A 21,682-nucleotide genomic window follows, 5' to 3' on the forward strand; every position below is an offset into this window, starting at 1 on the left:
ACCCATTCTGCATATACCACAAGCCACAGAACACTCCCCAGTGCTCTGTAACAGCTTGAAGACATATTGTACATCCCATTCTAAGCCACAAACTGGTGAGTGCAATTGTGCTGCTGCAATCATGGGGACCAGCATCTAGCAACTCCTTTAATGTATCCTAAGAGGCTAGCAAGACTTCTAGGGCATTTTGAGTGTCCTAAGTACCAGATACAATGAAGGATTCTCAAACAGAATGCAGTAAGGAATCACAGAATCACAGAATCGCAAAGTTGGAAACGACCTGCAAGATCATCTAGTCCAACCACCCTCCCATTCCTATTAGTACCACAAGCTACTAAACCGAATATATCCTACCATATCCTTCAGCTAGACTTTTGTACTCTGTTGCTATTATGTAGGCTGAAAGAGAAAGTTTCAACACAACATGTACACCCTGCACTTGAGCAGTCACATACATAAACACGTTCTCCTGTGATCTTCTCATTCGTGCTTGAGGTGAAGAAAATTTGGCGTCACAACCATGTGAGCAGACACATCTAAGAACTGCACTGCTCAGATGCAAGTCTGAAATCCTTCTATCTACGAGCTTTTTTCCTCCAGTGTTCCACTGACAGTCTTCATTTCCATGAATAATTAGGTGTGAATCACCATGAAGATTGCCCCTCCTGAAAATGCACCTTCTGTAGTTTCAGAAACATCTGCGTATGTTCACTGTCATCATATCTGGGTGTTTCTGGCTGAGCTGCTGTATCCTGTTCCCTGTACGTGTGCACAGATGTGGAGTACGCACACTTCTTTTTCTCCCTCTCTCAAAACAAAACATCAGATATGGTAACCTAAAAGACACGTCTTACAGAGGATCCTACAGAACTTAGGTATATTTTCAAAATGTTTAATGTTTGCTTTTAATTATGGGTTTTAGTCCAGTTTAGGTCTTCATTTACTGGAAACAGTTGCATCATCCTTAGCTTATCATACATAGAAATATCAACTCTGCTAGGGAGCAGAAAGCTAATTCTCTACGGATACCTCCAAATAAAATTAAGGAAAGAAAAATCTTAGGTCAGTACTCTTCTGGTAACAGGTAGATGGGAACTTGCTCCACACAAAGGACATACTTAGTCTGTTGGCATCCAAACAAATCAGCAGTGTGACATTTGTTTCCCACAGGAAAATCCTTTCCCTAGAGTGCAGACAGGAAATTCAAAATAAGAAGAGGAAAATACCAAAGGACCGCTGAGGGAAGGGGAGGATCAGAAAGAACAGTGTTCACTTGTTCCACAGGCTGAGGAAAGAAAATTGTATGAGAAAAAGTGTTTATTTCTAGATTATCTGAAGAACTCTTATCGCAGAACGAATCACTTCTCTGCTGTGGAGTGTGCAAATTGCTGTGCCTCCCGGTGAATCCTTCAATTGCTGTGTTTTTATTTTCTCCTTTCTTTACTTTTTTTGAGGAAAAAAATATCATAAGAAATCCTATCCAACTAATGTATGAGAGAGACCCTTAAGTTTGTTCTCTGCACCTATTTTTCTGACCACTGGGAACCAGCAGCTTCTGTGAAACCCTCGACCTTGCGTTGGGCATTCTGGTCCACTCAGCAATCCCATAGTGGGCCAGCACTAACAGCAGCACACAAGTGTCTAATACGTGGACCTTCTGCTGGGTATACGTTGTCTAGACTAACTTTACCCTCTCAAGCTGCTTCACTCTACGTTATGCTACATTGCAGGAGCAACATGGTGTGGTAGAGACACCCAAACCAAGTTTTGTTATTTCTCCACAAATCCACTGATGGCAGCTTCAGTTTGGACTGTTGCTGTGATATTAGCTTCCCTCAGAAGCAGTGGGTTAACAAGAGTCCATTGCTTCAGCGCAGGGAACAGAGTAAGGGCGATTCACCTTGTAACGAAGGGCCGGGTGAGGTGCTTCTGCACAGAGCTACTGTGATGTTCAGTGACAGCAACGCTGTGAAAAGGGGCTCTGAAAAGGACATTCCTCCCACTGCATTTGCTGACTTGAAGTTTTTGTCAGCTGGATCTTTGGGCTTCTTGCCAGCCCAGAAGAAATAACAAAGGCCATTTCTTTGGTTGCATATGGGCAGGAAAGAAGGAGGAGAGGAGAAAAAAAATACTTTTAACAGAGAAGCTTTTCTTTTTTTTCTTTTTTTTTTCCATAGAAGTATAAATGTCTTATTTATATAGACACTCAGCTTCTGGTTATTGTGAGCCCCTGCATAATTCTTAAATCTATGAGAAGTGGCACAGGTCACACAGCTTTAACAGAGAAGCCAAGGAAAGTTAGGATACTCTTGAAACGGAACCTACAATTCTACTGTGGAAGGAAAAAAAAGAAAAAAAGAAAAGGAAACATGCAAAAATAAGCCTGAGAGGGAAAGGCTTGGACTGGATTTGTCCAAAAGGTTATTTCCACTTACTCAATGTTTTTTTACCCAGTTGTCTAGGCTCGTCAGAGTGTTTGTGCTCTTAAAACAATGTTATCAGGGGCTGACTGATTTCTGTGCCTTCAAATAATGAAATAAATAAGCTGCTCACATATCTTTCATTTTCAAAATTTCTCATTCAGTTTCTCAGTCACTGAAAACGTCTGATTGAACCCAGGAATTTCACGGAGCTCACATCCCCTGGCCATGGCATGTTTGACGAAAGCTGAGCTGTTAGATATCATTCCTTGAACAAATTCCAGAACAGCCACATCTTTGCATTCTCTTACTGATCTGCTACTGGATGCAAATGCCACCATTGTAAGCACTGCCAAATTCTATCCAACTTATTCGCTTTTTATTTTTTTTAATTCCAACTATATATATATATATATATATATATATATATTTAAAAGGGAGTCAGAACAACATTTTAATAGCAAAATATAACTATTGCTGTCCTTTCTCTATATAAGCTGTTATCAAGTTTTTGAAGTTCTGCCAGCTTGTTTCCATTACAAGGAAAACCTGATACCAGCTGGAATTTCTGCAGTACAGAGGGAGTGATTGCAATGGTCCTGTTGACTTAAAAAACATGCACAAAATCCTGGGTTTTATGAACGTGGAAGTAAAGGAGTGAAAAGTTTTCTTCTTAACCATCTCCGCCTTGTCAGCAGTACTAACCCCTAGGAAGCTCCATCTTTTTAAACTTCTTTCTAGTCTAATATCCGCCACAGCTTATTTCATTCTCCCATTTCTTTTCAAGGCTTTATTTTCTATCTGTGCAGCCCACCAGTACTTCAAGCTATAGCTATGAAGTGTTCCAGCCCTACGCTTATCTACCCTGAGAGGAGCCTCCTTGCTCACATTGCGTGGCTCCTACTTGGTGTTTTGGGTGTTAGCTTCTAGTTGTTTTTTTCTGCCATCACTAACCCTTGAGAGTCCTTGAGTTTTGCAGTCTGTTTAATCCAAGCCTGTGACTGCTGAAAATGGTTATTAACGCTTTCAGTGTAACAGCTGGCTGCAGCTAGTGACATTAAAACCAGCTGTCATGTTCACTCTGTTGATCTCATGCATCAGTGGGCAGGTAAAGCATTCTCATCACCATCGTTTGCTAAAATGGAGAAATCAGACTGTGGAATGGATCCTTCCTAGTACACGAAGCAGGCACGAACACGCAATAGGCCTGTTTCATCTACAAAACAGGGTTCCATTTCAGCATGTGTACTCTATTAAGCTTTCTCTGCATCAACATAAAAAAAATAAAAATCTGGAGCTCTGCAGTATGACATGATTTGAGCCATATGGTGCATGAGAAACAGGTGGAGCAAAGCCTGAGCAAAAAGCATGAAAGGAAGAAAAAAATGAATCATGTAATCAAGATAAAGGACTACACTTGTGACCATCACCCTCCCAGCAATTCTTACCAGAATAAATAAGCAAGCCTTTCCCAGTAAAGAAATTACCCGTGATTGTAGGATACAAGAGTACAAGAAATGATCTGCCAGCATGCAGCATTCTTTAGAAAGGTGTTGCTAACAATTTTTTGGTCTATGCTATGTGTGGCTGTGGGTTGCTGCAGGGCTGATGTATCTGACTTACATGTTGCTTATTTGTATTTGTAATCTGTTTTTGCTAAGAATTTTTCACCTCCATCACTGAGTTTTAGTTCAATGTCTCAGTTGTGTGATTTGCAAAGACTCTTCAAAGTGGCTACTTAAGCATTTCCCAAGCAATTATTTGTTGATGTGCTTATCCGCAAGATGATCTTGTTCTATATTTTGTTTTCATGGATGTTGTTATTAGCAATGTTAATGAAAATAAGGGGCGACTTGCAAAAGGTGTTAATGCTTCTAGCCTAGCTGTTTGAAGAGGATGGGTTAATAAGGATATTTACAAATACACATCTTGTCTTTATTTTTCCTTTTGCTTGATTTGCCTGTTTTATTTTTGTAGTAAGAAAAATACGTCATTGTATGTTCCTATGGCAAGTAAAAGCCAAAGCAGTCATCCAGCTGTTATAACTAGTGTTAGATCTGAATTTTCTATGGATTTCCTGCTGCATGGGAGGAAATCAGCTTTCATTGCTTCTTTCCCCCTCCTCCCATTCTAGCCTTCTATTAGATTAATACCAGAAGCATGAAGTAACGCTGAACAGAAAGCTGTTGCTTTCAGCTCTTGGAAAACTTGGCAGCGGCTCCAGAAATGAAGGGGGAGGGGGAACCTGAAACTTCCACTCACAGAAGAAGAGATCTTGGGCATTCTGCATGAAAAAACTATTTTTCTTCTATAAAGCCTCTGAGGTTTTACAAGCAAGCTAATGACAAACTACTTGGAAGTCTAATGAGGATCCAACATCATCCCCTTCCTCTTTGTGCTATCACTGGTTGGCTGCTTTTGTGTCCCCTTTTCATATTGCTACCTAGTTCACATGCTGTTAGCTAAGACGGTGCATTTCTCTTCTTGGTTGTGAAAGGTTTCTCAGATAAGTTTACAGGACAGACTAGTGGGAGCTTGGAATCAAGATGAATGGTGTTGTTCATGAAATGCTGGGATGCTTCTCTGACTGTTACAATGTTCTGATAGCACAAAGAAGGGGGAAAAATGCAACATGCAAACAAGGCATTATGAAACTGAAGAGAGACCACCCCCAGTGTCCTATCTCACATTTCACAGCCCTCTTTAAACTACAGTACAAAATCATAATTTATTAAAACAACGTGTTAAAAAATGTCCTGTTAATTTCCTGTGATACTCTGGGATCAGCAACCGTTTTTTATTACTTCCTGTGGGCCTAATTCTACATCAATCGGAGTGAATTTCATTGGGAGCACATGGGATCGTGGTTGCAGCAGGGCAGACCCAGATGGAAAAGCATGCATGGGACTGCTCTGTAAACAGGCAGCCTGGGCTGCTGGCATGCAGTGATGTAGGACACGCACAGATGCTCTGAAGTGAGTAGCTTGGTGTCGAAGTTGTCTTGGCTGTAGGAGCTGGCTTTCTACAGTAGTGACCAGTTTAAAAATGCAGGGAGGCATTGGTCCATCTCCCTTTTTGGCTGACAGGATGGAATGCGCTCTGTTCTGCAATCTTCTCCCCCACTCTGCTCCACTTTTAGGATTTTCTTGAAGGAGTTGCAACGGCAGTTGGAGCGTTAAGTGCTTGGACTACTGCTCTGGTTAGGCTGAGTTTGCATTAGGCATTAGCAGCTCTCCAGGATGTCTGTCTTTGGGTTTTGCATTTTTTGTTTATCTAAGCACATAAGTAGCTTTGAGTAAAGGACAGATAGGGAGAAAATGATAATTTGTTTTTATTTTCTGTTGTTTTAATCCTGTCCCTGTTTGGAGGAAAACAAACAAACAAGCAACAACAAGTGCGCACACACACACATTTGAGGCTGAAATTTGTCTGCATCTTATTCTGCCCCTAGTAGTGGAGGAAAGCAGTGGTAGTATTGTGTCATCTTTTGCATTGTTAATGAGAGCTGATTTCACATTTGAGGGCCATCTGCCAAGAAAATCCTTCTACAACTCTCTTCAATGCAGACATAAAAATTTGTTAGCAAAGATAGCTCCATGAAGCTGTTGTGAAGATATATTTTATCTAACCTTCATTAGGATGACCTTTCACCCTCAAGAAAGCCACTAACTCAATTGTAGCCTGAATTACTCTGAAAAGAATGAAGAATGTTTTTGGCAACCATCTTCCTTTTTGGTAGATAGGCACTGTTTTAGCTCTTCTGACTCTACTACTTAACTGAATTTACACAAACTAACTTTAAAATCAAAGAAGTATTGTGGATTTTTCCATTCAGTGTTTTGTTGTAGCTGAGATTTTGTGTGTAACTTTGGTTATGTGGCTTTAGCGTTTTTAGATTTCTTCAGTTTCCCTACTAAAGAAAGCACTACCTTGCTCGGACAGCTCACTGCATTGTTATAGAGAGAGATATAAAAACATTTGTGCATCCAGATTTGATAATGACAAATAGAGACCAAATGGGAACGGCACATTTTCCTGGCTTGGCATCAGAGACAAATTAAGGCGTGTATAGAAATCTATTAATCAACTTATTGCTTGCTGGGAAAAAGTCTAGAAGGAGCAACCGCAGGACATAAATACCCCTTGTATCCAACCACCAACTACAGAACGAATTGCTGCCCTCATTTGTGACTGTACTTGTGAAACACTGCAGCTATTGTATTTGTACCATGTCTTCTTTGCCCATCATTTGCTTACTGCCTTAACATTTGTAAGGAACACTGAACCAGGTGCTGCCTGGAGACCCCGCGTTTGGGGTTATCAGCTTGTTTGTTCACAGAACTGGCTATCACGTACCAAACGTGTATTTGTGTGTAGAAAATCTTCAATAACACTGTACTGAGTTTAGCTACAGTACAACTGAGGGTTGAATAATTAAATCATAAGCCTCTCTCATTCACAAACGCATGCTGCTTCTGGTAAAGGGAAGCAATTAATCAGCTACAAAGACAACTAATAGGGCAGTGCTCTTGTGATACAAAGAGTCATGTCTGGCCTGTGTTAGCAAAAATCTTTTTGACCACTAAAATGAATTACTTACATAGGAACTAGGCAAGACCTTTTATTACACTAAATGATATGCTTGCTTTAACAAAAATGGTTGCCTTTCTAATAACGCTTATCTTGTTTATATCTCTAGGTTATTATGGGTACAACACTGCTACTACTTATGTGAATAATTAACAGTTATGTAATTTACTGATAGAGACATTTTTAAGGTGACAACTCATTAACAGAAAACTAAGTCCTCACTTTCACAGTTGTTCTGAAATACAGCCATACTGTGCAAGCATGAAAAGAGCAGACCCTGCAACTGCAGTGCAAACATCAGCAAAGCCTCACAGAAGAGCAACTAAGAACAAGCCCTGCCAGCCTGGTCCTTTAAGCTCAGAACTCAGCTGCAAAAGCAGGCAGCACTTGATGATTCAGAGGAATGCAAAGCCTAACCACTTTCTTGCCTTGCAATTACAACCTAGTTAATTGTGTACAACTGCGCAAAGGAAGAGAGTGAGGAAATTCCTTTCCTGACCCTTCCAGCAATTGACTTGTGCCCCGGAGCATGAGATTTGATTACTCATGTAACTTATTTTCCTAAGGCGGTTTGTTGTTGATAGCTCTTGTGTGACAATTCAATAAAGTTTTAGGGCAAGTCACAGAAACTCCTCGCTGGCTGAACATCATCTTGATTTTCTTTCTGTTTGATCCACCCCTGTGTGCTGGATTAACAGATTTCCAGATTGTAGCTCAGATGAGAAGCTATCAGGAATGAGATATGAGAACTATATGAGAACATATGAGAACTATCAGGAATTTTTTTTTTCACCAGAATGGTACAAATGAATGCAGTTGTGTTCCAGGTCCCCTTTCTGTTCAGTAGAGATTCCCAGTGAGCCTTAAAAACCAAGATTCCTTCCGACCCAGAGCCAGCCTACTACAATGTCTCAAAATGTCTCTGATGACGTTACAGCAGAATTACCACTTGCTTTCAGAAGCTCTGGTAGTGAAAATTGTTATTATTTTTGAGCTATAACCAATTGTTAGTATTATTCTGCAATAGCAAACAACAGCTGGGTTCCCTTACTGAGGCAGTGGTTCCAAATGCTCTGGTCACATGCTGTGAAGCACTGAGTCAGTACAACCCCATTTGTTGCCATGTGCTCCTCAAGGAGGGTGCAATTGAAAAATCCATTGGTGTACTGGTGATGCTATTTCAAGAAATGTAGCTTTGTCTCCCGCCCAGCATCACAGATCTGTGCTGCGCCATGGTTCCTCTTCTCATCCATCACTCTAGCACAAGAACATATTGGACCTTTTTCAGAAGAAGGGGGGCAGAGAAAGAAGTATTCACCTGGATCATTTTCTTGACCTGGTTTCCACCAGTAACTGCACCAGTCCACCAAAGAAAGCCACAGGCTATAAATTGGGAACCTAAATGAATACGTAAGGCAGGAAAGGGAAGAAACTGGACCAGTTTTGCCAGCAAAGAAAAAAACTGGGTGTAACTATGCCCAGAGTCATCAACAAATAGCTTTGTCTTGACTGATTTTGGTCAGGTCAGTGTTGTCTCTCCTTCCGCAGGTAGCACAAAGCCAGAACCAGCTCCCAGCTGTGGGCTCTGGCTCATTGTACGGAAATGCAGTCACACCCACACCTGATGTGGATAAAATCTGTAATGCTAAGGGACTGGGTAAGGGAGAGATGGTGACTGCAAGTGCCTGCTGAGAGGTGACTTCAGTTTAGAACTGGCTGAAGAGATTTCTCCTTCCCTGTTACAAAAGCATGCTAACGAGATATTTTTATTACTGTTTTCAATGCTCCTGATTAAAATACACTTCCTGCAAGCTTTCCAACAGTTGATTTTTACTTATACGAATTACCATGGAAACTACTAAACCTTTATTGAGCATGCTGCATACTCAAGGATGGAGAGTTTTAAAGGCTTCCATGAATTGCAATACAGTTGATGTAGCAATGATACTGCCATGAAGACAGCTCAAGCCAGCTAGCTGGACAAGTGAATCCATCAGAAACTCCTAGTTCGTGTGCAAGTTTCTATATCGTTTTTCCTGATTTTCTTTAATAAGAAGTGTTTTGTTGCTTTTGTTACAAGAGCAGGCAGGTTGCACCTCTTTAGTTTTTGGAGTTTTACTTCTTTGCTCATTTTTGAGTATTTCTCAATCATAAGAGATTCAGATGTGTAGTTTATGCTACAAGTTGCCAGAGTCTTGCTTGTTAGACATTCCACCTTATCAACTTATTTCATAGCTGTAGCTATGGCTGGCTTTGTGTATCTCTTGTTATTTTGGAAACAAGCTCTATTCCTTCCTTCTTATTATTTTCCTGCTAAGAAACAGATGACACTGATTTGGGTAATGTTTTCCCATATATACAGGGACTGTTCTGAAAGTAATGCCTCCTATTTCAGCCCATGACATCAGAGGCAGATGCTTGTAGTACAGTAGGAGAGGCTGAACCTTTCCATCAATATTACAATAAATTTAGTTGCTGTGTGACAGATGGTAGCAGAGGGGCAGTCTGACAAAATACCATCTGATGTAAAAGTGCTAAAGGTGTGTCACAAATTCCTTCTTGCAGGAAAAACTGCACCTACTGGCATTCGTCAATGCTTGCTGAATGTTGATGGAGATCAAACAGTGAGGCGGTGGATGGTGTGTTTCAGTGGTGGTGACAGCAAAGTGAAAGACAAGCCCCTTTCAGCAGATTTCTACAAGTATGGCATACAGACTCTAGTTCATTGCTGGAAAAACGCATAGCTAATGGTGGTGACTATACTGAAAGATATTGGTGGTGACTATATTTGACTATATTGAAAAACAGTGTTTAGTAGCAGAAAATGTGCCCTATCAAACAGCGCTATTGTGCACTTTGGATATGTTGTAGTTTCCACAGAAATAAAGAGGAGGTGTCACTTTTGGACTGACCTACCTACATCTATGGGAGGGGACACACACTCAGCCTCATCTAGCTTTGCTGACACCCCACCACTGTGCAGGAGCTAACCACAGGAACAATTCAACAGGCATTTCGGAATTCTTTCAGAGGAAAGGTTTGTACCTTTGTAAGTTACTCCTTTCCATATCAGGCTTTATTTCCCCTAGGGAGGTTTTTGCATACTACTATTACAGTTTTCCCACTCAAAATAACAAAAGGAAACCCTGTGAGATGTAGGCAAGGCTGGCTGCTTTTGGCTCTGACTACAGGCACTGTTAAAAGCCATTCTCACTTCTTCCAGCTGTGAGCATGTCCTTAACTTTGCATTCCTGAAGTGTATGTGGCTTTATTTGTTTAACCGCATGGACTGACTGTTTGTTTGGTGAGCAGAGCAGAAGAGCCAGGTTCAACACCAGCAGTAGATGAAGCCCCCAGACATCACAGGGGAAGAACTCAGCTAGGTTCTGGCCTCTTGGAATAACTTGTCTTAAAAGCTCATCATTTTCTATGAAAACTGCAGTAGACACCAGGACAGCCATTACTTCTTTAGTGTTCTCTGGGACTGAGGGTGTTATAAAACAGATTTGAGATTTTAAAGAGTGATTACAGAGTTTGTACAGTGGTAAAGTGATTGTTTTAGCCAAGTAAAATATCTCCTGGAAAATGCAAGATGGGCTCCAGATCATAACTAATGCTGCAGTCAGGACCAGTGCAGAGTTTCTGTAGTGTGTCGGGTCTGCAGGGTGCTTCCCAGGCCCCTGTGCAGTAGGTGCTTGCTTACTGAGTCACAAACAGGAAATGTCAGGGCATCAAGGCCACACTGCACCGTGCAAGACTGTTATCCAGGACACCCTGGCCTGCTGCCCCCATGTCATGAGGGATGAGGTTAGTTCTCTGATTGCTGGGGTTTTCTTCATGAAGCTGAGGATGCATACATGCTGGCTGCATGTCTGGCTCTTGCAAGTCTCCTCAGAGACCCTGGAGGCTCCTTGATTTGCACTGGTGACAGCAGCAGCCCTGCTGCCTTATTGCTTAGCAGCCCCCCAGACCTCTGGAGATGCCTGGGCCAGCATCCCTAGCTTTCTTGGACAAACATGTCATGGGCTGGGCACACTATTTCAGTGAATGCATCCTGCCTGGTGTGCAGGGCCATAGGCTGCTGGCTCCCTGCCCTAAGACAAGGCAAGCAACCACACAGCCTTCGTGGAAACGTGGGGCCTCTCCAGGAGGCCACAAGTGTGTGCACACACACACACGTGGTGCTTGGTGGTGGTGTTTTTCCAGGTGGGGGCAAACTGTTCGAAGGTCCTACAGGTGGCTGCCAGGCTCAGCCCCAGAGCAGCCCCTTTCCCTCCTGAGGCTCAGGGAGCAGCCTTGCCCTCAGGGCTCTCAGGAGGGCGCAGGTAAGAGCACCCCCGGCCCCGGGCGAAGAAAAGCAAGCCCGCACCTTCTCGGCAGCCGCCCTATTTGCTCAGCTAATCTCACGGGCAGGAAATTGCCTCATGATTAATATTTATGCTTCGCAAAACGCCCGCGGCGGCCCCCAGGGGGCCGGCTGCTCTGGCGGGCGGCCCCGGCGCTGCCCCTCACGCCGTGCCGCTTAGCCCCTGCTGCTGGGGCGCGACCCAACCGGCCGCCGCCAACCCTCGCCCTATCGCTCTTTCCGCTCTTTTCTCTCGATCGCCTCCTCCCAACCCCACCCCCCCTATTCCGGCTCTTCTTCGCCCGCCCCGCTCCCGCGACCCCAGCCTGCGGGGAGCGAACCATTCCGCCCGCGGGGGTACCCTACGGCTGAGCCCTGCCGGGGGCGGCGCTGGCTGCTGGGCTGTGCTGCGCGGTGCGGGGGGCGGCTCCCGGCGGCGGCGGCGGCGGCGGCGGCGCGGGGCCGGGACGGGGCGGCGGCGGCGGCAGCGGGATGCGCGGTGGCGGTGAGTGCGGGCCGGGGCCGGCGTCCCGCGGGGCCGGGTGGGTGCGCGGGAGGACGGCGTAGTTTTGTCTCGGTGCCTTGCGCTTCCCCCCGCTCTTGTACCTGGCTCGGGGACGGCGCTCTTTGTCCGTGCCTCTTTGTTCGGCTGCTGGCTGCGGGGCTCCGCTGGGAGCCGGCACCACCGGGTGCAGCCACGCACCTGAGCGCCCTGCGGGAGCCGGGCAGCCCAGCCGGCCTCTCGAGGAGGGCAGCCGACGGGTCGCATCCCCCCCGGAGCACGGTGCAAGCCGGCGATCCCCTGCGCTCTCCTTCCCATCTCTGAACTGCCCGAGACGTTTCCCTGCGTGGAGAAGTGCGAACGGGCTAGCGGTGCTTGCATAAAGGCTGGGGAGATGGGGTTCTGCCTCCGCGAGCTTAAGCACACTGCTTTTGGCACCAGTTCCTTTCCACCAAATGCTCGTCTTGTCACCGTGGCTGCGCACCTTGACGCCACACGTGCCATCTCCAGGGCGGCTGGTGGGCGCATTGCCCATAAGAACAGGGCAGTGAGTGATCTGTGGGGTGCGTGCACCTCTCTTGAGGGGAAAGAGGGAGATAGGGAGCATTGCCTGTTCTTAGATTTGGTGAATTTTATTTATTTATTTATTCCCCAAGCCCTCACTGTTCTGATTAATAAGAGAGAAGGAAGAGAGGCAGGGTGAGGAAAGGCGTGGTAGAGCCAAGTGGGATTCTGGCACGGAGGTGGGCTTGCTTTGCTCTAGCAGAAGGAAGGAACGTAGAAGAGAAAGAAGTTAGCAGAACACAGGAGAGCGCTCACCTGTGCTGTTGGAGAGGGAACTGAGAGAGTGTTAGTTTTTGGAGGCTTCAGATAGCAAAACTTTACTCTTGCCGGAGCCACTGATACCTTTCCTGCGGTTGCTTTAAGTGGGTTCCTTTTCTGCACCATAAATGTATTTCTGTTTTGTCAAATGCTAAATCAGCTTTTTTTCTGTGTCCATGTTCTCACTGAGGGAATGGAAATCTTTGACAGCAACCAGGACAGGAAGAGCAGTCATTTTTTTCTAAATTGGTTCTTATCTGGGCTTGCCAGATACATCAGTAACTGGTTTCTTGAAATGGTTATGAAGCCGACCATTTCAGGGAAGGAACAAAGTCCAGACTTCGAGTATTTTTTGTTAAGGTGGGAGGCAGAGGGGTGGATGCAATGAAGATTGCCTTAAGATTGGCTGGGACCTGAAGAATTGAGGGGTTTTGGATCTGAAGGACCAGGGGATTTTGGACGGAGTGGTCTGGTCTGTTTTTTCTGCTTCAGGATCCTGAGAACAGCTGCAGTAATGAAAGCAGGGGAAAAAGTGCTGATTGCTGGTGAAAGAGTTAATGCTGCCTTCACTGCGCGTGTAGTGCATTCTCTCCATCTTCACTTGTTAAAGCAAACAGATAATGCTGGTGTGTAGAACAGCCAGCACTGCAAGCAGTGCATCCCAGTGCATTAGCCAACCAGCTGTAAGGTGATGCCCTGCTTAGCGTGTTCGGAGCAGATGCTTGTCACTCGGCTTTTGTTTCGGAGCAGCGGCGCACAAATGAGGAAATCTGGGAGTTCTTCCCTGCAGAAGGTCCTCCACACACCTCAGTGTAGGAGGGAAATCTATAAACATGAAGCTTGTTTTTCTCCTCGAGTCTGCAAGTGGGATCAGATTTTCAGTGAACTATTTAGCTAACTGCCTTCATTATATTAAGTGCTGTAACTATAGGCATAGCACCTGTATTCCTCACTCAAGGGAACAAAATCCTGCTGATAAGTGCTGTGGTGTGTCGTGTAGGCAGGCCTGTGGTTTGGTAACACTGCTGCCCGCAGTGGGCATGTCCCGACAATTTGAAGCTTCTCAAGCTGCCACTGTCATGATGTGGTTTGCTGAGCAATTATGATGTGAAGCATTTAGTTTGGGGGCATCTCTGCTGCACTGAGAGTGCTGGAAAATGAAGGCGAGCTGAAGAGCTGGAGGGGATGTTTGGAAATACAGGGCAGGCGTCTCAGGAAGGAGACAAATTGAGGAGAAAGGGACAAACGGAATAAGAGAAACTGTCAGAGTAAGTGGGCATTGAAGGCTGCTGATTAATAAAGGAACTGACAGGCACAAAGTGGCAGTGAAAGAAATCAGCACAGAGGGAAGCGGATCATTGGGCAGAGGTTGGCTGAGAGAGTGGGAAAATGCAATGGGGAGATAGGGGAAAAATGGTAAGGATGTCCAAGAAGCAACCTGGCATCCACCCCCACCTCAGAGGAAAAAAATAAATCTTAGGAGTTGTTCTGAGTAGTTTTTCTAGCCTCTTAGATTTTCTGGGACTCACTCACCTGCTGTGTATGGCAAGTTCTTATTGAATGTATTAGGGGCATCCTAACAGCAAGTGTATCCTGTCGGGTTAGGAAAGAAGGAACTTCTCTTTGAAGTCTTTGTGCTCCTCTACGGTGTATGAGTTTGGAGTCATAATTTTTTTTTTTCACCCAACCTCCTTCCCCGAATTTAACGTTGAGAAAGTCTGCATTTCCTGGGTTTCAGATATGGAAAGTGAATGTATTTGTGTACTTTTCCTGCTATACCAGATGTTGTTTGTTTTTTGTTAGTCTGCGCAATTAGATACAAGCAGTCATAGGCCATTAGCCACCAGCAGAGCTCTCTGTTTGCCAAGCCCGTGTGAATTTTTACATCCTGATTTAGCACGCTCAAGTTTTTTTTTTTATTTTTTTTAGCAGAAAAAGAGTTGATGACTTAGTGCTTGACAAAGGCTTGGGAGCTCCATGATATTGGTGCATGGTGGTAAGCTGGTGTGGGCTGGGTGGCTGACTCCTGAGCTTCACTACCAGAGAGACACCAAGCCGACCTGAAGCTGGCTTGTCTTTTGCCAGCCCTGTTTTTCGGCACGAAGAAAAGAGTTCATTGTTTCAGCAGGAATTTCTTCTAAAACATTTCTGCCTCTTGGTGGATTTTGTTTGGGCAGAAAACAATGAACTCTCATTTTAAAATAGCAAGTTAACCTCTGCTTAGCTCTGTGAGCAAATCCAGACGAAACAGTGACTTATGTGACCAAGAAGTAAGGCAGCGGTAAGGATGTCTGTTGAAATAATACTGTTTGAGTAAGTGGTTTAATCTCATGTCCTACCTGTGCACAGGAGTAAGATAAGGTCCTTTGAGATGGGAACTTGAACAATTTCAGTTCCAGGTAAGAGTAGCTGTTACAGTGTAACTTCTGTTATTTGCACTGAATTTTTCATGTGGACATTCTAGTAAGGTGATGTCTTCTATTTGCAATCAAACTGTGGTACTTAAATGGTAATAAATGTTTTGGGGTTTGATGGGTATTTAAAATTGTCAGTTTTCCTGACCTGATAAAAATAAGTATGTGGTTTCAGGTTACTAAAAAGAGTAAATGGTTTACATCAGCTGTAATAAAGGAGAGACTCACGCTAATGCAGTGGGGTGGAGCAATTAGAAATCTTGAGCAGCTGTGCAATCTGGTGCAGTTTTTGGAATCATTGGTGTAGTTATACCAGAAAAATAGATGTGGTTTATTATGAGGATGAAGCTACGTAGGATTTTTTCTGTTACTGCATTTCCCCTTTTTCTGCTCCTTCTCCAATATAGCAGAATAATTTCTCAAAGGAAGAGATAAGCTGTAAGAGTGACTTCCTCTGCCACTCCTTTTTCCACATCGGAAACCTGCAGGGTTACAAAGGAGGGACTTCGTCAAATTGGATTTGCAGATATTTGCCTTTTAATTTATTCAGTCTAGTGAATGTGCCAGAGGGAGAGCGTTGGGAATGAAAGCTCCATAACCAACCTTGTAGTCATTCACACTGGCATATTGCAGGCTATGTCTATTCTATATTGTGGAAGGTGAGGGACTGGAAGATTTTCAGGGCTGTGCTGGCAGGAAATTAGCTGTAGCTTAAGGTCTGGTGTACTAGGTTGTGGGGGAGAAGAAGGAGGAGGAAATTGACATGTTTAAATGGACTTTAAGATAGCAGCCTTGCTGAGTTCCTGAGCTTTTGGCAGAGATGGCCGTGGTCCCTCTTTAAGGATGAGCTCATTCCCTAGGCTTTGGGTATAACATCTCAGCTGAGTTATGCAGGTGCCTTGCTGCGAATGTATTGCTTTTGTTGGCAGTAGGCTTTAAGGGACTGGGGAAAGGCTGATTTACACTTCAGTGTTTTTGGAGGTAAACTGTAGAGCTCCATAAAGTTCACTTTCCTATCCATGCGAGTGAGCCTATCAGTACTTTTCATAGTAAGTATGAAATTTTTCATACTTACTCATTTTCATAGTTTCATTCATATTTACTCATTTTTCATAGAAAATGAGAGAGGAGGGGAAAAAAGTAACAGTCTTGCCTTAATCAGGAACAAGTGGACTGTCCTAAGATTCTGCAGGAAAAAAGTAAATGGACTTGGGATTGGAGCAGCCCATTTTTGGGTATGGGTGTGCTATACCGGGGGGAAGTTGCAACTCCAGGCACTGAAGCCATCAGCAGTCATTCGTTCACCAAGTTTTCTTTGTGTTGGGAAAACTTAGCAGAAAATTTTTTTCTTTGCAGAGCACGATGGAGTTTCATCTGTTTTCCATGGGTGGCTGTATGCTGCTGCAGCGCGAGCTCCTGAAGAGAAATGTCAGGGACATGAGAGGGGACAGGAGCTGCCGGGTGCTACTTGTAGTGTTGTTTGGGAAACCAGGAATGAAGAAACAATGAAGTGCAGAGAAGCCAGAGAGAGCAGATGGTCAATTTTAGGAACTTTGTTTAAAAATGGCTGTTTATTTTCAGTCAGAGGAACGCAGTAGCTATTCCTGAGGCACTGCGAGGGGCTTGTTGGTAACACAGGAGTGACCAGTGTGCTGCAGCAGCTTGTCCTGAGGGGAGGAGGCTGTCAGCTCAGGCTGAACTGAAGGAAGGGGACAGAGCCCACACAGTGAGGAAATAAAACCCTAAATATCTGGAATAAACACTGTGCAAAGCCGTACCTGCGTTATGTGGAGCTGTAGATCTCTTCTGCTTAGCTGAGTGGATAGATGTTTGGTATAAAGCAACCCTGTGTTATAATGTACCTTAGAAGTGGAATCCTTTGTTTGTCTCGCCGCCTGTTTGAGCCATGAATCACTGTGTCTTCTGGTCGTTAGTAAAACAAAACTTAATTTGGCTTGGGCACTGCAGGGATGAAACGTGATTGGTAATGCTGTCTACATTCACTTCAGATGACCATAAATCCCAGATGAAGTCACTTCACTTAATTCCAGACAAGGCTGAGTGCAGTGTGTGCTCTGTTGTGAGGTTCAGCCTTGCTGGACGAGGTCCTGCTTAATCCTAAACCTGAAAGAGTATGATTTTGTGTGAGCAGAACTATTGGGTTTGAGCTGTTAGTTTAACTCCCAAGTTCATTTGAAGTTTGTTGCTTATGTTCACAGGTGAAAAAGTCAGATAATTTTTCTCTCCTCAGATCCAACTAATGTTAAGTTAGTTTTCTGATCAGTCATACAGTTACGCTCTCTGTTACAGGATAGTGTGACAGTTTGCCAGTTTTCTATGTGAAGTTGAACATGCGCTGAGAAGATTAAGGTCCACCTCCTTTTTGAGGAGCAGTGTTCTGAAAATGCCTTTTAACGGGGTCTTGCGTGCACACAGTGTGTGAAGGTGGGAAAGTAGCAGCCACTTTAATGGCATTTCTGTCCTATTGCTTAACGTTTTGCCAGCAGGCAAAAGACAGAGTACCAGCTGGTCCTTCCTGGTGGGGAAGCCCCTAAGGCTTCAGAGCTTTGCGCTGGGAGAGTTCATGATCACCAGGCACTCGTGAGAGGAGGCAAGGTGAGCAGGAAGGGATCTCTCCATGGGATGGGAGACCCTACTGGGTCTTGGGGATGGTAGATGTTCAGGGTCTGTGTCTCAGAGATGGTAGACGTTCAGGGTCAACAACATTGCCTGCTGAACGTGACACGGCTGAAAAACTGTCTACTTTCCAGGCCATTTGCCACCGTCTGCCCTGGAGCACGCAAAGCCTGCAGTGCCAAAGCCCCAGGTGGAGGCCTCCTAAGAGCAGAACTGCATTCACAGTGCCTACATCTCCCGTTCCTGGAGAGGGCTGTCAGGGTGAAGGCAGCCTCTTGCTGTGAGGAGAAATGCCCAACAGAGTGGAAACTCTCTCCTTAGAAGGAGTGGGGAATGACCTCTGTAGAGAGCGAAAGTGCTGTGAAGTGAGATCAGCGCAGATGTGATTCATGAAGTAAGAGAGGAGGGACAGGGCCTGCCTGGCACAGTAAGGGAGGGGACCAGCAGGGTGGGAGAAAAGCCAGAGGTTACTGCAAGGAAACTTCTTTCCAGAGGGATTTAGCAGGCAGCTCCTGTTCTAAGGCTGTTCTCCGGTGAAAAAGCCATGGCAGGAAGATTCCATGCAGCAGTGACCCGAAATGCTGAGGCTGCGACTACGGACGACAAATAGTGGCTCATCTGTAGGCGGCATCAGTCATCTGTCTCTGTTCCTCACTTGTTCTTCTGCCACGTTTCTGTTTGCTCACCCAGAAGTAAAACACAGAGGACCTACAGACGGTCATCATTAATTTTGTCACTGGGTGCAATTCCTTTAAAGCCTGTTTTTCAACCTTTCATAAACAGAGTAACCCTCTAGAGACGTTCTATTTGGATTTAAATTTAATTTTAGTCTTTAGTGGCTGGGATACAATTTTGGCATTTCTGCTAAGCCAAGTTTCCGTTGTAGCTGCATTCAATTTATTTATTTCTAATGAACTTTAAAGAACCTCTTTACGTTCCTCACCCAGCTCCCTTGGAGCCTCGGACATCACGTCTCACCAAAATGTTTTCTGTGTTTTGCATACCTGTTTCAATGTAGGTTTCATCATGATTGCAGGATGCTGGCATTGCATGGGCTGCATTTGGGCTTTCGGCTCTCAAAAGTAGTATCTTCTGTAGAAGAGTCCAGCCTTCCTAACAATTTCTTAAGGAAACCACAGGAATGCAAACAGAGCTCAGGAGCTGTGACTAGTAACTGCCTGCACGGAGTCAGGGATCATAGATAACGGCAGATTATCAGATGAAATGTTACGGACTTCTAAACTGATGAAACAACTCCAGTTGCTTTTTTTTCCACAGCCTCCACATTAAACATGCAGTGCACTTTCTAAACATCTTTTTACTTGTTTCTTTTTGAAAAATGCATGTGGAAATTTTACATGAAGAAAAGTCAGTTTTGGTCTGTACTGTGCACTTGAAACATGTTCTCAGAATACCTTTCTTAAAGCAACTTTTTTTTTCTTCTTTATTTGCAGGTCAAAATTAAGTTTCTTTTAACTGTCACATAGAAGATGAATATGATGCCAAACAGAAGTAACGCCTCATCCTTTCAGAATCTTGGGTCAGGTAATCAATTAATAGAAATGAAGTTTTTTTTGTAAATTTACTGAAGTGTTTTAGGATTTATTATTGATTTTGGTCCTCTCATTCCGCTTACACATAGATAAGATCAGTGCTCTGTTCTTGTCTCTAACTCATTTCACCAGCTAAAACAGGGCCACAGCTGGATACACTACAGCCAGCCAGCCCTCCCCCATCTGTTTAATGTCTGGCTGGAATATAAATCAGTGACCCCCAGCTAAAGAACTTAGGAATGACAGAAAAGGAAAGGAATGAGGGGGGGGGGGGGAGAAGAAGAGAGGGAAAAAAAAAAAAAAAGAAGAAAAAAAAAAAAAAGAATTTTCTTCTGTATAGCCCCTGGCAGCACGTGCTTTGCTGAGTAGGGAAACCTTGAACTGTGCGTTGAAGGTTACCAAGTGTGAGCTTGGGCTGACCTTGGGGCAGGACAGATCCTATACAGTTCAAGGGCTGGAGCTCCCTGCCCCGGATGCTGTGAAGGCAGCATCAGACAGAACATGCAACAAATCATGGTTTATTCACAAAGCCTCATCCCAGGCATTACCTTACAAATTAACAAAACAAAACATGATCTAGCTTGTGGGAAGAAGTTAAGATTCAGTTAAACGTGCACTGCAGTCCAGTTGGGATTTAACCTTAAGATTGTGGGCACTCGTACTGGAACTGAAAATGTAGAATTTGCATTAGGTGTTGTAGAGGAAAGTTGAATCCACATGACTACATGAAGGTATTGTGACCTTTTTTATTATGTATGTTTGGATTTAAAGTACAACGAACCCTTCATTGCTGTAGTGAATGAGCCTGAAAGTTTCCATGAGCTAACTTGTTTTTTGGCAAAAGCGGTTAGTCTTCGCAGAATGAGATGTGCCCCACTGGTGTTGCAAGGGAGTAATAAACAATTACAATGTCCCATTAATGTGTCTGCTAAGCTATTTATATAGGAGTCAATGGAATTTATGCAAAGCCAGTTGAACTTCAGCTGTGTTCAAGTTACAATCTGGACAGTATGTTCTTGATGTGAGATTAACTCTCAGTTAATTTTAAGAGAGATCTGGAAAAGGGAAGAGGAAAGGGTGGATGGAAGTTAGGCTATGTTGTGCAATGGAAGTATAAGCACACAAGGTGTATACATTGTGCTTTTTTCTCTCCAACAGCTCTTATATCTTCTTCCTCATAACACCACTGATACGATGAGTGCTTGGTCTTTTTCAGATGCTTTGTTTTGTCTTGAACACAATCACGTTCCTCCTTTGTTCATTTGCACTTCATTGCTGCAGTTCATTAGAACTTAAGAAAGCAGTTAAAAATGCCAAGTAAAATGTCACATTATAAGAAGCTGACTCACAGCAGTGATGATCTGACAGAGTTCTTGAACTTACTGGTTCAAAGGCAACTTAATTGTACCATCAAAACAAATGCATTAAAATTACAGCAAATAACATCAGTCAGCTTAAGAAAAATATTAAATTCTGTGCAGTGATAAATCTGAGGTTTGGACCTGATGCTAAAAGATAGTGTTTTCTGCCATTAGTAGGACTTGTGGTTAACACGTGGTTAGCCAGATATGCCATGCACAAGGAGACTTTGTGTTCATAAGGTTGACCATCTTTCTGCCTATTGAATTATGTTATTGATGATGATAACCTTTGTTCTTAAATGTACAGATTTGTTCCTTAGGAATTGAGGAGGACATTCTGTTATGCATTTAGACTCACCTTAGGTGGTGTAGAGTGAGAACTCATTTCCAGAAGCCTGTTGAATAGGTATATATTGAATGATGCCCAGGACAGTAATCCAGGAGATTACTATCAGCAACAAAGGTTCCAGAAACAGGGACTTACTCGAAGAATGCATTGCCACCTCCCACCTAATGTTTAAACTGCAGTGAAACTGGATCATCTCTGTTCTGCTCTGCAGTTCCAGTGGGGAGCAGAAATCCAAATTCCGTGTCTGGGTTCGTATAATTGAAGTGGTACTCAGAAGAGGATTAAAGGATCACCTCGGAGGATGTTAAAAGCACTTTACAGGTTAGGATGTTAGGTTTTCTTGCAGAGTGACATTCTGAGATTAGGTTCTACTAAGGTGGTTTGATGTCACAGGTGGAATGCGACTGAGCCAAGAGAAAATCCCAGAGCTGACCCACGTTTCCAGAAGCTGTGCTCAGAGACTCTGCAGGAACTGACGCTGAAGAGTGGTTGCCTTATTAGCTCAAAGCACAGTGTGGCACATCCAAGGAGCAGTTGGCAATGTTTATGGTGCCATTTTTACATCAAGGGCCCGTTTATCTCCTGCAGTGACTGATGCTGTCAGGAGCTGAATTCTTTTGTCTGCTGTCTGCAGAGTGGGACTCGTAGCTGTAGGCTTGAGCTTGACGTGTCACTGAACAATAACATCC

General features: G+C 44.0%; 1 protein-coding gene across 13 annotated transcripts in view; it reads left to right on the forward strand.

The window, feature by feature from the left end:
• PHLDB2 (pleckstrin homology like domain family B member 2) overlaps window positions 1–21,682 on the forward strand; it is a 112,927-nt gene that overhangs the window by 34,599 nt on the left and 56,646 nt on the right. For 9 of the 13 annotated variants that reach the window (XM_048933437.1, XM_048933441.1, XM_048933444.1 and 6 more), the window contains exons 1-2: window positions 11,794–11,860; window positions 19,185–19,275. In XM_048933437.1, the coding sequence (XP_048789394.1) occupies window positions 19,221–19,275 (55 nt within the window). In that variant the 5' untranslated portion in view covers window positions 11,794–11,860; window positions 19,185–19,220. Of the gene's footprint in view, window positions 1–11,793; window positions 11,861–17,685; window positions 17,710–19,184; window positions 19,276–21,204; window positions 21,315–21,682 lie in introns of those variants that run through there. The other 4 variants (XM_048933438.1, XM_048933440.1, XM_048933439.1 and 1 more) reach the window with 3 other exon arrangements.

This window comes from Lagopus muta, chromosome 1, assembly GCF_023343835.1.
Source record: "Lagopus muta isolate bLagMut1 chromosome 1, bLagMut1 primary, whole genome shotgun sequence".
Taxonomy (NCBI): Eukaryota; Metazoa; Chordata; class Aves; order Galliformes; family Phasianidae; genus Lagopus; species Lagopus muta.